General features: G+C 39.3%; 1 protein-coding gene across 1 annotated transcript; it reads left to right on the forward strand.

Moving 5' to 3' along the window:
• Positions 1 to 5094: 5094 nt before the first annotated feature.
• Positions 5095 to 15617, forward strand: Ddias (DNA damage induced apoptosis suppressor). Its single transcript, XM_048360878.1, has 4 exons — positions 5095 to 5354; positions 9979 to 10140; positions 11860 to 11977; positions 12941 to 15617. The coding sequence occupies exons 1-4, from the start codon at positions 5179 to 5181 to the stop codon at positions 15491 to 15493; spliced, it is 3009 nt and encodes a 1002-aa protein (XP_048216835.1). The 5' UTR covers positions 5095 to 5178; the 3' UTR covers positions 15494 to 15617.
• Positions 15618 to 16188: the final 571 nt, after the last annotated feature.

The raw sequence follows: 16188 nt of genomic DNA on the forward strand, positions 1-16188 counted from the left end.
CTAAGAAAGTGAATAACAGAGCCAGGCCCGCAGGGGAGAGTTAGGCAAGAGGATGTGGAATTTGAAACCTGCCTAAGCCACTTTGCAAGACCTGGTCTCTGGGAGGATCAGAAAATGAATAGCAGACCTGAGATTAGGTTGGTCAGGGAAGACCTCCCTGAGGATATTGATATTAAAACTGAGGCCTGAAGAGATAATGATCCAGCTAGGGTAGTTCAGGCCTGTAATCGCAAGTGACTCTAGAGGCTGAAATCTGAGGATAGGGGTGGGGCGTGTCCCTGAGACACTTCCCTCTAACTGGGAGGAAACCGGAAGTGGTGCTAAGGCTCACAAGATAGAGCTCTAGCCTTGAGAAAAAGAGCCTCAGGGTCAGTGCCCAGGCTCTGAGTTCAAGCCTCACAACCGACCAGAAATCAAAAATGGTAATGATCCATCCTTACAAGAGAAGACAGGCAAGAGCTTGACATCTTAATATTGATGAGCTTGAGAAAAGACCACTGATGCTGGAACCTTTTCAGAAAAGGCAGTTGTAGGAGATACATCTAGAGAGGTAGGCACTAGAGATCATACAGTTAGGAGCCTCATGTAGCATCATGAACAGGAGATGCAATGATTTGTGTTAAGGTGATGGTAGCATGTGCAAGAGTGAATCAATGAGGTCTTTTTTCTGGAACTAGTATTTGAATTCAGCTTTGCACGAACTTGGCTTGCTCTCTTGGCTGGCACACTACCATTGGAGCCATGCTGGACTTTCATAAAATTTTCTGCTTTGGCTGGCCTCAAACTGCGGTCCTCCAGACCTCAGCCTCGGAAGTAGCTAGAATTACAGGCATAAGCCACTGGCACAGTGGTGGTTTCAAATGTAGCAATGGACTCAAAGACTGATGGATGTGATGTGAGAAAAAAGGAGGAATGAAGGGTGAGATCCCACATATCTGGCCTTGTGACTGGTTAGGAAATAGTACCATTTGCTGAAATGGAGAACATTTTATAGAAAGATTTGAGAGGAAACTTAACTCGGGTTTTATAACCTTTTACACCTTGTAGAATCAGTGAGATAAAGTTGGCTCTTGGATAAGTAGTTGTAATATAGGAGTCTAAAGTTTGCACATAATTTTTCTGTGGGAGGGAGTTGTGGGGATGTTGCTACTGTTTGGGTTTTTTGTTGTTTCATTTGTTTCTCCTCGCTGGCAGTTAAACATTGTCTGAGCCCCATAAATCACAAATTCCTTGAACATTAGAGACTAGTTTTGTTTCTTTTTTGAGGTTTTGTTGTTTTGCTCAAGTTCATCAGGTAAAATAAAAACAGCAAACTAGTAATAATGGCCTTTTCTGTTCCTGAATTTACCAGTTTTCACACATAATTTGCTGGTCCACTAGAGGGCAGTAAATCCTTAAACATTGAGACAATTTAGCCAGCCTTCAAAATACAGCAATTAGTGCTTGCCTAATTGATTTACAAACAATCCCAACCTCTCATGCTTGTTTATTTTCATGAGTTAGTAACTTGTGTGTCCAATTATGCAGGAAACATTTTAAGATATGAAATGTCCATTTAAATTAGTTTTAATCCATTTCCTAAAGCTAGCATTTGATAACAGTCATGTAAAGAAAGGAATAGTTGGAGAGCCGGGCACTGGTGGCTCACCCCTGTAATCCTAGCTACTGAGGAGGCCGAGATATGAGGATCACAGTTCAGAGCCAGTCCTTTTTTCTAGCATGAAAGTCCATGAGAGGGCTGGGAATATGTCCTAGTGGCAAGAGTGCTTGCATCATATACATGAAGCCCTGGGTTCGATTCCCCAGCACCACATATACAGAAAACGGCCAGAAGTGGCGCTGTGGCTCAAGTGGCAGAGTGCTAGCCTTGAGCTAAAAGAAGCCAGGGACAGTGCTCAGGCCCTGAGTCGAAGGCCCAGGACTGGCAAAAAAAAAAAAAGTCCATGAGACTCTCCAATTAATCAGAGAAAAAAACAGAAGTGCACTGTAGCTCAAGTGGTAGATTGCTAGCCTTGAGCAAAAGAAGTTTAGGGACAGTACCCAGGCCCTGAGTTCAAAGTCCAGGGCTAGGAAAAAAAAAAAAAAGAATACTTGTAGAGAAATATAGAATTACTTTTTAAAGCCCTAAAGAAAATAGTCTATCCTCACAATACAACCACTATTATGAAAAAAATTAGGCATATGCAATTAGTTGTTATAAGTGTTAAGCACTGTATATGGAGCTACACTGTATATGCCACATGTAAATGTAAGATTATTTTGTGATTTTTGTAAAGTTTTATTGCAGAGCCAATAGTATATAGAAAAACTAGCTAAGGCATTTGAAAGTTAAAGAAATGATAAAGACCACACTGGGCTAAAAATTAAATTATGAGATTCTGCTTATTGTCATTCAGAGAATATTCATTGTACTTATGCGGTATGCACTAGGAATACAGTATAGTACAAGATAGTCCATTCGCTGTCTTTATGAAAGCTTAGGGATTAGTGTGGAATAGAACAAACAAGAGTAAGTTCATATAAAGGATTGTTAATAGAGTGTGTTTAGATAAATGGTGTGATACCATGAAAGCTAAGGAAAGGAGTGTCTACTTATATAGAGTGGGGCTCTCTGACTGGGTAATGTTAGGCCTAGGGGGAACATCCTAGGAATTCAAAGGAAGTATGAGCACAAACGCCTGAGAAGAAAAGTCATTTCATGTATGTGAGGAGCAGAGAGAGATTAACTTCATATAGAAGAAAGATAACCTCTTCAACAAGTGGTGCTGGGAAAACTGGTTACCTGGTGTGGAAGACTGAACCTAGACCTATCTTTCATATTGTCCAAGAACCAGTTCAAGTGAACTAAAGATCTTAGTGTAAGACATGAAACTTTGAAACTAGTATACAAAAATAGGGAAAACTCTAGACAAAAGACATAGTTGATTTTCTGAATAGGACTCCAATTGTCCAGGAAATAAGAACAAGAATTGACAAATCAGACTGTATCAAATTAACATTTTATACAGCAAAAGAAACAGTTATCAGTGGAACTAACTCAGATGCCCCTCAATAGATGAATGGATCAAGGAAATGTGGTATATCTACACACTATGCTTTCCTAAGAAAGAATGGCATTGCCTCATTCTAAAGGAAATGGAAAAACTTGGGGGGAAAAATCATACTAAGTACATAAGCCGGACCCAAGGAAACACAAGAGTCCGTGGTTTCCCTCATTGGTAATAATTAGTATATTTCTAGGATAGTCCTAGCAGAGGATCACAATAGCTCAATAGTTGTGTACATATGATCATATAAGATGATGATAGATGAAGTGAACTCCAAGATATTGCAACAGGTTTTTCATTGTTTTATTTTTAATGTACTATGTGAAATTGTTTCTTTTTTGTTGTTGTTTTTCTTTCCTTTGGGTTATCCCCTGTTGTCACTGTATTTGATTTTGGTACCAAATTAGGGAAGGGAAGAGGCCATCAAAATGGTAAGAGAAAGGACAAAGGGTGAAGCAATGCAACAGTGAAATTCACAGGACAATATGTTGGAAATTAACTGTACTGCTTGGGGGGGTGGGGGAGGGAAAGTGGGAGAAAAATGAGGGAGGGGGCAACAAGTTTGACAAGAAATGTACTCACTACCTCACGTGTGTAACTGTAACCCCTCTGTACATCACCTTGACAATAAACTTTTAAAAAAGCAAATAGTGATCAGAACCAAGAGCTGCAGAGTTGGAGATAATCTTCCCAAATACTGAGTGAATAAAGGATTAATGTCCAAAATACATGAAGAGCTCAGAACACCAAAAGAATTATCCAGTTCATAAGTGGGCAAACAAATTGAGCCATTCTCAGAGTGGGAAGTACAAGTGCCATGTACACGTGTAATTCTAGCTACACAGGAGGCTGATATCTGAGGTTGTCAAAGCCAGCCCCAACAGCAAAGTCCATGAGATTCTTATTTCCAGTGAAACACCAAAAAGCCACAAATGGAATTGTGGCTCAAGTGGTAGAGCTCTAGCCTTGAACACAAAAGCTCAAGGAGAGCTCCTAGGTCCTGAGTTCAAGCCCCAGGGCTGGCTGGCACGCGCGCGCACACACACTCATATACACACACACAGTGGCTAATAAATGCATGAAAAATTGTCACCATTCTGAGCCATGAAGGAAATATAAATCAAAACTATGCTAAGATGTTTTCAATCTCGTACAAGTCAGAATGGCAATTAAGAAGCAGCAAACACCTGTGAGGATGAGAAATACTCAGAACACACGGTGGAAATGTATACTCGTGCAACAACTATGAAATCAGTATAAAGGTTTCTCAAAAACCTAAAAATAGATCTACCTTATGACTTTGCCATACTGTTCATGGCATATATCAGAAAAAAATCAGTATACAAGAAATATGCCTGCATAACCATGTTTATTGCAGCTTTTCACCATAGCTAAACAAGAATCATCTCAGATACCCAGTAACCAATAATAAAGAAAATAATGGCATATACTTATTGGCCATAAAAAGGAAATTACGTTATTTGCAAGAAAAAAAATGAAACTAAAGGTCATCATATTGAGCAGGATAAGCCAGATATTATAGCATGTTCTCATCCATAGAGTATAGATCTAAAATGATAATGGCAGAACTACTGTGTTTCAAATTAGCCAGCAAAAATAACTGGATGGGATGTGTGACACAAGTGTTAGAGGGACAGCCATGAGGAAGAAAAGCTGAGTGAGAATTCAGATCGCTGGAGTTCAAGCATCCGTGGGCACACATGAGAGAGACTTAGATTTGGGAGAGCTGTGCATAGTGGTATACACCTGTAGTCCCAACTACTTCCAAGTCTGGGTCAAAAGGACTGCTTGAGACTATGAGTTCTCGGCCAGCCTTGGAGAACATAGGTAATTCTGGGGGAGGGAGAAATCAGATTAATGTAACATCCTCCTGAAAAGGTGTAAAGGATGTGATATTGTTACTAAAATACTGTAATGGAGCATTTGCTCAGAATTAGTATTTGCTTGAGCCACTCTTTTTTAACTGAATTTTCAGTTAAGCAGGAAAAGTTTAGTTTTCCAATTACACTTGTTGCCCTTCAGACAATTGCTACCTTCACTTTGGAAGTACAACAAAAGAAACTTAGCTGAAGTTGTTTTTAGTGGTTTTCCTTAGAATAGAAATGCAACTATGATTAGAAATTTACTGTTCATTCTCATGGTTATTTTGTGTTGTAGGTCACAGTATAAACACATGAATAGAAGAAGAAAATTTCTTCTTGCCTCAGTACTTGATCTCCAGAATTCAAGTTTTGTATATCCATCATGTCAGAAGTGCTACTCTCGGATAATCCTGGTCTCCAAAAGGTAAAAGTAAACACTGGGAGAATAAAGAAAAGTATTCACTACAGACTTCCCGGGGCTCAAGGGCAACTGAGGACTAAAATCCCTGTACCCATACAGGCTTCTCTCAGGGTTCTCAGTTCTTCTGTAAATCCCAGAATAGAATTGGCCAGTAATCCACTTTCTAGAGGGGAGTTTCAGGTTACTGCCAACACTTTGCCCAATACCTACCTCAGAGAAAAAAATTACTCAAGAGACCAAATCCCAGTCTTGATGTGAAGTCATAGCCCACTTTTTTTTTTTTTGGCCACTCCTGCAACCTGAACTCAGAGCCTGGGCACTGTCCCTGAGCCTTTTTGTGTTCAAGGCTAGCACTCTACCACTTGAGCCACAGCACTACTTCCAGCTTTTTCTAAGTAGTTTATTGGAGATAAGCCTCATTTCAAACCATGATCCTCAGATCTCAGCCTCCTGAGTAGCTAGGATGACAGGCGTGAGCCGCTGGCACCTGGCTCCTAGCCCACTTTTATACTATATCTCTGGAAGTAAAGATGTTTTTCTTCTTCATTTTTGCATGATCCTCAAATATGTTTTACTGTCAGTGAAGTCAACTCCTTAAGAGCAGGAACTACGTTATTGATGTTAAGGGTGCATTATCTGAAATGCTCGAGACCAGAAGTGTTCTTGGATTTCAGAATTTTCCCGAATTTACAAATATTTCCATACACTTTCCTGGTTGAGTATTCCAAATCTAAAAATACAAAATCAAGATGTTCCAAAACATTTCAGAATTGGAAGCATTTTGAATTTCAGATTTTAGATTCAGGATACTCAGCATGTATTAATCTCTTTCAGGAGCGATTTGACACATGATTCTTTGTTAGGGTGTTGAGTGAAAGGCCATGTATAGCCGAGAGCTTAGGCTCTGTCTCTGATCTTGAGAGAGAAGAAGGGGTTAGGTCTGGAGTTCCTTACCACCATTTTCTCTCTGGAGATAGGATAAACATGTCTAAGTACCTAACGGTATATAAGAGTGATGAGCCAGCTACTCCTAACTGGCCTTTTTGTCTACTTAGAACTGATTGTCAAGCTGGGCACTGGTGGTTTGTGCTGTCATCCCAGCTACTCAGGAGGCTGAGATCTGAGAATCAAAGTTCAAAGCCAACCTAGGCAGAAAAGTCTGTGTCTCCTACCTCATTAACCAGCAAAAAGCCAGAAGTGGAGGAAAGAAAGGCTCAAGAGGTAGAGCACTAGCTGAGCAAAAAGCCAAGCAGTAGAGCGAAACCCTAAGTTCAAGCCCCAGTACTGTCCCGTCCCCCGCAAAATGACTAAATGTGAGTGGAAGAGGGATTAGCATTTCTGTCTCACATCTAGTCATCCTCCAAGTGGTTCTCACTGTTCCTGTATTAATCCACTCAAGTTCTTATTCATAAGCTCTGAGAGAAAGAAGACTTTGTGTTATCCATCATTTAATCTTTGGCGTCCGGCCTAGGGCTTGATTCATAGAAAATGTTTAACAAATGTTTGCTAAATAAATGAATAAGTGACAGCTTGATAACATCTCGACTGTGTTAGGTTCACACATTTTTGTGTTCCTGCCCATCATTGGAAATGACTGAAAATCATGGGCTATTTATCCTACTAGAATCTATTCTTAGAAGTAATGCAGTATAATTGTTCAGTTTCAAGCTTCAGAAACCACAAGTTGCAGATAAGCTCTGATACTTACTAATTGTATTTAACTTCTGAGCGTCTAATCATTCATTTGTAAAATGAATAGTACTACCTACAATATGGAATAATTACAAAGAAAACACACAGAAATCTCTTGGTATAGTACCGTAACATGTTAGAATTTCCAAATGATAGTCATTTTTATTAAAAATATTTTATAAACATACTTCATCCATGCAGTCTATTGTGAAGATTAAAAGCATTAGTCTGTGGAGTCAGATTGCCTAGATTCAGATCCTAGCTCTGCCTCTCACAGCTTTGTAGCATTAAGCCATAAGTGGAGAAAGTAATATTACCTGACTCATAGGGTTGTTGTAAAGGATCAAGTAAATTACTATACACAACATGCTTAGAATACTTGTGTGATATAGAGTTAGTAATTTATATGTAATATTGTAGGTATAACACTTTAACTCTGGGATTCTTTTCACGTTGTTAAGGATAATGTTTAACAAAAACTTAGGTTGAAGCATCATGCCAATATATAACATTTATGATGGTTGGAGGTATAGCTTAAGTGACTAGCACCTGAATAGCAAGTACACAGCCCAGAATCTAAACCTTAATAATCCTCCCAGCCAAAAAAAAAAAGACTTTGGGGCTGGGAATGTGGCTTAGTGGTAGAGTGCCCGCCTAACATGCATGAAGCCCTGGGTTCAATTCCTCAGTACCACATAAACAAAAAGCCAAAAGTGGTGCTGTGGCTCAAGTGGTTGGAGTGCTAGCCTTGAGCAAAAGAAGTTCAAGCCCTGAGTTCAAGCCCAGGACTGGCCAAAAAAAAAAAAAAAAACAGATTTTGCTGTGTGACTCTGTGGTAAAATGCCTGCCTAGCAAGTATGCATGTATGTAAATATAATAATGAAACTTGTTACATTGGCTAAAATGGGGGACAGTGGCGAGAAAGAGAGCTTTATTTGAACTCCAAATCCTTATTAAGGACAGCCATAGCAAGTATTTTGTGTTTTAGAAGAGGTTGGTGCTAGGTTGGCACTACAAGTTTTCTTGGCTGGCACTCTACCACGTTTTTTAGCTGATTAATTACAGAGATAAATGTCTTTTCTAGTTTGTTGAAGATGGCTTTGTACACTAGCCTTGAGCAAAAGAAGCTCAAGGACAGCACCTAGGCCCCGAGTTCAAGTCCCACCGCAAACACACTCGCGTGTGCATGCACACATGCACACACACACAGATGGCTTTGGTCTGTACATGATTTGAATGGGTTGCTTATCAACAATGTGAGCTATCGAACTTTTAGGTCATCTCACTACAACTGAGAGCTTAATAGAAATTCAGAAGTCTGGGCCTAGTCCCAAACTTTCTGAATAAGAACTTTAACAGTATTCATAGGTAATTTGTAATTCCATTAAAGTTTAAGAGAGACTAATCTTCATTCCACCATACTAATGTTTATTTCAATCCATCTTCATTCCCAAAGGGATGAACAGACTATATAAATAAATGTCTTTAGTGTACATGTGAGCTTTACTAATAAATGTGTATAGTATATGTGTGCATTTAGTTGGGTTTTCAGTACCCTGTTTGCAAAATAGCTACTTATTAACCGTATTGTTCTCATAGTTATCATTTAGGAACTTGTGGTTTAGGAATACAGAGCCTTCGATTTGGTTCATAGAATTTACTAATTTTGTCTCCTTGGGCAAAACTTCAGACCGATCTCATTTGTAAATGTGGTAAATAGAGAATGTGACAAAGTGTGTTGAAAACATTTCTGTATTACCACACACTATATTACAACGCATATTGTTCTAAGATTTCTAAAAATTTTATATTAGACATAATTACACATAACCTTTAAAAATTCTAATATATGTTGGAACACTCAACTTTTATTCTAATACATACTTAGAGCACTTAATTTCATTCAAGCTGAGTACTAATGAGAAGTGGCTGTATCCCCTAAAAGGAAGTGAGTCACTTCATTCTATGAATGTCTATGAAGGAATTGGTAAAGCTTTATCCACAGTATGGCAAAACAGACGTAAACAACACAGGCTTATGATGGTGTACCAGTAACATCTTACATGAAGGCCTTATTGAAAACAGTCATTTTGAGAGCTACTCCCTCTAGTGGGGTAGCTGGCAGCAATCTCAAATCAATTTAAGGAAATTTATACATCTGTTTTTAACATTGCTTTCTGTTTGTCTTTGACATTCTGTTTTAGGTCAGATTATTAGCAATGTGAAAAAACAAAGTTTTAGTATTAGTGACTGCCATAATATGTTTTAAGCAGCTTGCTAGATAAGGAACCTAAAAATGGAAATCAGAATTATAAGGTATTAAGAACTAGAAAGAGAGGAAATGGATGTAACTCAGTGGTAGAGCACTTGCCTAGCATGCACAAGGCCAAAAGTAGAAGGGTCAAGTGGGGTGTAGTGGCCCATGACTATATTCCAAGAGGCAAGAGGATCGTGAGTTCAAGGCCAGCTCCTGTAGTGCTGGAGAAATGCTCAGGGAAAAAAAAAATGGCTGCGATCATAGCTTAAGTGAGCTTGACACCCACAGTTGAGTCTGTGTTACTGCAAATAATGAAAAAATGGCAATAATTACAATACATGACAAACTTACACTTGGCACATACTGTTTTTTCAGTACTTGGGTTTGAACTTAGGACTTCACACTTGCTAGGCAGGTCCTCTACTAAAGCCACACCCCAGCCCATTAGCTTCCTATCAATTCAGTATGAATAATTTGAATCAACGGTCAGATGTTATGAATGGAGAAATTCCAAAGGTATTGGTCATAATTTAAGAAGAATGTTACCAAAAGTATTTGTGTAAAAAATATTCTTTCTTTTCTTTTTTCTTCTTGCCAGTGCTGGGGCTTGGGACTCAACTTTTCATCAAATGAAAAAGAATCTTAATGATCACCGCTTTCTTCTCCCCACTTTTCTAGGTTTAACTGCCCAAAATGTGGCTCTACTGGTGAAGCTGAAAATGCCAGTTACAGATACAAACTTTCTTTGAAAGTTGCAGAATCAAACAAATTGTTTGTCATCACTGTATTTGGGAGCTGCTTAGATACCTTTTTTGGTCTTACTGCCACTGCTTTGCACAGGTAAGAATATTTAAAACATTCTTTTTCCCCTACTATATCAATAGAATTGTGAATTGTGAATAGAATGTGAATTCAGTAAGATAATCTTTTTTATCCAGGGTCATTAATTCCCTTAAAAGATAATCAAGTGAGCCCTGCCTGGTGGCTCATACTTGTAATCTTAGCTACCTGAGAAGCTAACATCAGGGCCATTCCTGAAAAAAAGATCATGAGACCCACCGTGTCAACCACAAAGACTGAATGTGGTAATGCTATACCTGCTATGAGGAATATCTACATTGGAGGATCCAAGCATAAAAACCCTATTTGAAAAACAGCTAAAGCAAAAAGGGCTTGGGGCATGGTTCAAGTGGTAAGAGTCCCATTCTAGCTAGAATGAAATCTTAAATTCATACCTAGTACTGAAAAAAAAAAAAAAGATAATTGGAAAGGAAACTATGTTTATCTTCTGATGCATGCCATGTTGCTCTTACACCAGGCTTCTGTTATTCAGGAAGTATTACAAAACTTCAACTTAGAGAAATTTAACTAACAAGGTAAAGTCAATGTGCCGTGTGTGTGTGTGTGTGTGTGTGTGTGTGTGTGTGTGTGTACATACCAGGAGCTTGAACGCAAGGCCTTACACTTTAACTTGGCTCTTGTAGCTGGTACTCTACCACTTGAGCCATGCCTCTAGTTCCTTTTTTTTTTTTTTTTGCTGGTCAATTGGAAATAATCACTTAGATTTGTGTGCCTGGGTTAGCTTTGAACTGTGATCCTCAGAATTCAGTCTCCTGATTAGCTAGGTATGAGATCATTATGAACTGAAGAAGTATTTAAAATGAAGTTAATATTTATAAGTGCTATGGTCCCCACGGAAAGTTAGTTTCTTGAGGGAGTATTTGCATATCAGAAGTCAAAATTATGTCATTTCTTTCACTTACATTTTATCCACACAGTTTGACCTAATAAAGCAGTCCAGGCATCCTGACAATGTAAGAATCTGCATAAGTAACTAAACTTTTTCTCCCCTTTATCTTCTGCCTTCTTCCCTCATCACTTAGCAGATAAAAATCTATGTTCGTGTCTTTGTGACTGAGGGCAAACTGATTTGAAGGAAGGGATACAGAGATGCCAGAAAAGAAGGAAGACCATTAACTATGCTGCTTTAATTTTTTTTCTGGTGTAATTGTGAACCTGAGGCATCATCTGTCTCATTCACACTTGATTGAATTCGTTTTGGTGGACTTGTAATTTTTTTGTCTTTCTGTGCTCTGAGGAACTATGAACACAAAATGCATAGCTTATAAAATCATGCGTATGTATATACGTTTCGGTCCTAGACCGGGAATTCAGGCCTACGCAGTGTCCCAGAGCTTCTTTTTGCTCAAAACTAGCACTCTATACCACTTGAGCCACAGTACCACATGTGGCTTTTTCTGTTTCTGTGGTCCTAAGGAGTCGAACCCAGGGCTTCATACATACTGCTAGGCAAACAATGTACCACTAAGCCACATTCCCAGCCCTGGGCTGGCTTCAAACCACAATCCTCAGATCTCAGCCTCCTGAGTAGCTAGGATTACAAGCGTGAGCAACCAGCACCTGGCTAAAAAATCATTTTCCTCTGTATGTAACTCGGAAGATTCATGCTGCATTTTTCAAACTAAGTTTGTTTTCTTACTTTTATTATAACGAAAATTTCAAAGCTTCCCTTTTCACTATTTTTATTTTCTTTCCAAGGTATATGCAACACCTTAGTACAGTTCCAAAGATACTGGATAATGATACAACTCAGAACCTGTTAACTGAAGCAGTTGAAACATGCTTTCTTGGACAAAGCTTTGTTTTTGGAGTGATGGTAATTAAGACTAGCTTTCTTTTTTGCATTGTTAGTGTGCTTGTAATGAAATAACTTGAATTTCCAAAGTCATTTTAAGGTTTCGTATAAATTTGAATGTGTACAGAAGTACTTTAAACTCTAAAAATATCCTATGGGCGATCTATCTTAACTTACTGTTAAAAAGTCAAGAAACCCAGGCCAAATGTTTTCAGAACTTTAAAAATACAAATTTTTTATAAATCCAGAAAAGTGTTGTTTGGTTTGTAGTTCTCTCTCTAAAATTTTCTTCAAAGTACTGGCTCTCTAGCTTTTAATTCAATAAAGTGTGAAAAGAAAAGGGGAGAAACATTACAGACTAAATATCCTTGAGTATTGATAAAAATATTAAGAAGAGACTAAGTTGACGGGTCTTGTCATGGTCTTAATTATAAAAGGGCCCATAGGAAGAGTTATGTACAGACTGTACTGAATCTCAAGGAGTAATAGTTTCAACTGCAGGGGGAAATGGAGATATCCATTGTAAAAATCGAGGTTAAAAAAAGAATAAAGCAATCCACACTGAATATTATGAGAAAGTCAAGAGGATGAAAAAGTTTTAGAGCTTTACTTGTCTTGAATCTTAGGTTTGCTTTTCGGTGGTTTTCTTGTCTCTCAAATACAGGGGTAGTTGCCATTTAACACTGCTGTTTACTGAGAACTGTTTGATTTTATTGTTGTTAAACAGTCTTCATTTTCTAAATGAGAAATACAAAAGCTCAAAATGGTTAAATAACCTGCCCAGCGCCCAAAGTGCTGGAAGTAGGACTTGAAGATGTCTCTTTATTCCAAGGTTTGCATTCTTTTACATATGCTATTTTGCTTAAAACACTAAAGGAAATTAGAAGCATTATGGTTATAGTTTGTTAAACCTTTTAAATCCTTGTTTCTCAATTTGAATCAAAGGAAGACGTTATTCTCATTTAAATTCCTACTCTTTTGTAGAATTTTGAAAAGCAATGTGGACATGGTTTGGGTTCTGGTAACTTCCTACAGCAGTGCCATGACCACAGAAGAGAAGTCCAAGCACTGGTAGCGAGCCAGCTTGTTCAGCCAGACACCCGTGTTTCGGGCTTCACTGTGATCGACTACTTCCAGCGTCTTTTGCAGACTTCCCATTTAAACGAACCCAAAGGCCACTTACTTGCTGTAAATCACTCCAGTAGTGCTCTCAGCAGCATACCTGGCTCTGACAGCACTTCCTATCTTTTGGAGTCCCATAACAGTAATAATTTTTCAAGATTCTGGCAGCCATCACTTGAACTCACTTCCTTTGTCTCACAACTAGCAGAAAATGGTGAATTTTCCATTTCGGAACAAAGCATGGCCATTGGGACGCTTCCCCAAAATAGCAAGTGTACCTCCTTTGCAGAGATCGCCGGGGCCCACAGCGGCCATGATCCCATCCAGGGTTCATGGAGCTTTGTTTCCCATATGGATAAAAACAACACAGCAGGAAAGATGAGCGAGGAACTTGACTTGAAAGCTGACCCACCGAATGCAGTTCACAGGGGTTATCCCAACATTGGAGTTACGGACTCTACTTTACCCCCCATCCAAGAGTACCTTGAGCCAAGTAATACAGAATCCTTCCTCAGTGCAGTACAGTTTAAAAGTAGTCATTCCCCATACGATCAGCCACATCACCAGCATTTTGATGTAGATACCACCAGCAGCCTTCGCAAGAAATCGACATGCTGTCCACCTTCATCACCCAGGCCTGAGGAGACAGCTGGCTACTGTCAGGACTGTGATTCCATGATCTGGGATGACCTGCCATTGTCGGAAAGCCTGAACAAGTTTCTGGCTGTTATCGAAAGTGAGATTACTGTAACCTCGACAGATGCCAAAAGCAGGAAGCGTGCTGTAGTAGGCAGCACCCATAAGTGTTATGCAGACCACAGTGGATCGTCTGTGACTTTGCAGATTCCTACCGGAGCAACACCACCTGTGTCTTCATCATTAGACACAAATGTCAAAAAAAGCTCCAACAAAGACAACCACTTTTCCAACTGTGCACCAAGTGCTAGTATTCAAAAAGATTTATACCAACATAACACAGCAGACCCTGTTTCTTTAAACAGTAATGAAAGCGATATTTCAAAATATTTTCTATCAAAGACTTACCTATCAGCTCAGTCTCCACCTTCACAAGATTTAGAAACAACAGTTATTCTTAAAAAGTCTTTCAGGATTCTGTCACATAGGGATGAAGTTTCTCTCAGGCCCCGTACTTCAGAGAGTGACCATTCCTACATCAGTGCCGGATACCTCAATGGATGTGAAGAATCACACTTAGAAAGGAATGAAAGGTTGGCTGCATTGCGTCCCAAGAAGTACAATGAAGTTTCTGGTCTTTGCGAATTAGAAAAGAAGCAGTATTACAGGTGGTCAGACAACCAAGGTGACAGTTTTACAGTCTGCAAAAGACTTACATATCCTTTAGAAACTCTTTGTAGTAGTCCAAAGAGAAGTACAAATACATTGAAAGAAATGCCTTGTGTACATACTGATACGACCGTCACACAAAGCTCTTCTGCTGATCTGAACGGTAGCTACGATGCCTCTGCCGATCTCTTTGATAATATTGCCAAGAATATGGATGCTACAACAGAAATTACAGAGAGACCACAGGATGCTTTGTTACCGTGGGAAACATCTCTGGGTGGAAATTATCCTGCAGAGTCTGACTTTTTACCAAGATCACTTTCTGCAAACTCCAGCCAGTCTTCACAAACAGTCTTCGTGCAAAGGCCGCCGGCCTCTAGGTATCCAGGAACGTGCTCGCCTCCACCACACTTGCAGTCAGATTCAGACAATGATGTTGAAGATAGCCAAGACTTTGTTCCTTGTTCGCAGTCAACACCGGTTGCAGGATTCCACCGAACAAGAATCCATGGGATAAATGGAACTTTCAGAAATTTAACTGCATTTTACTGCAACTTTGATGCTAACTATAAAAAAATAAAGGTTCCTCCTGAAAATGACAAGCAGCAAATAATTCCAGGCTGTCCAAAAAAGTTTAAAACACCTACCCAGAAATCCAGAAGTCACATTATGTCTGGTATTACACCTCCAGAGGATTTCAGTCACTCTCCAGTCCCTGAGTACCTTGAGACTGATAGTGGTGAATGGGTGCCTCCTACCACACAAAAAGCGTTACTTTCTGACATGCTTGGTTTCCAAGACGTGGCTCTGAGGAGGTGCCGCCATGCCAATAATCCCTCTGACCAAAACGAGTTACCAAGGAAGAAATGGAAACATGTCAAACAAAGAGCTGAGATGTGTTCAGTGAAGAAGGAACTTAAGAATAGGACTAAAGCAACAGATGCAAAACAGAAAACTCCTAAATATAACTCTAAGAGGTCAGTCTGGAATTCCAAAGAGTCAGTTCTTGGACTTGGTTCTTTTTCAGAAGTCAGATGTCGCCTTCCATTTTCAGAAAACTGCCCACCTTTCATGGCTGAGAGTACCTGGTCCCCTGAGTTGTTTTCATAAAAAGTCATTGAACACAATGTTTGGGAACTTTTTGCCTCCAGTGGCATAGGAGGTAATTACTTACATTTTGACCTCTTGGGAGAAGTAAAGAGAAACTTATGGGGTAATACTGATCCTTTAAAAACGTAAACACATTGTTTCCTCTGCACTTTATCATTTACTGTTGACTATAGCTTGAAAATCACAAGTACATATAGAAATAAAACCTTTTCGGAACACTTTCATAGCTTCTAGTTTCTCCTAGAATTTGCTCTTTTTGTAATCAGACTCTCTATAGGTCAAATGTTTCTGCAGTACCCTTCTCTAAAATATTTGTTAAAAAATGTGTTACAGCCAGTCACTGAAGGGGCTCATGCCTGTAATCCCAGCTACTAAGGAGCCTAAAATCTGAGGATCTTGGTTCAAAGCTAGTGCAGGCAAGAAAGTCTTTGAGACTTACCTCCAATAAACTTTAAAAAAAAAAACAACCCAGAAGTGGATCTGTGGTTCAAGTGGTAGAGCACTAGCCTTGAGCAGAGAAGCTCAGGGACAATACCCAGGCCCTGAGTTCAAGTTCAAGCCCTAAAACCAGCACTCCCCCCCCCCCCCAAATCCCAAATCCATGTGAGGTAGAATGGTATAAATATACGTGTTTATTGCCCAGATTGTATATGCAAGGCCTCTTGATGAGCAAGCATCATCTTGGGAAATACTCT

The sequence above is a fragment of the Perognathus longimembris genome, chromosome 13, assembly GCF_023159225.1.
Source record: "Perognathus longimembris pacificus isolate PPM17 chromosome 13, ASM2315922v1, whole genome shotgun sequence".
NCBI lineage: Eukaryota > Metazoa > Chordata > Mammalia > Rodentia > Heteromyidae > Perognathus > Perognathus longimembris.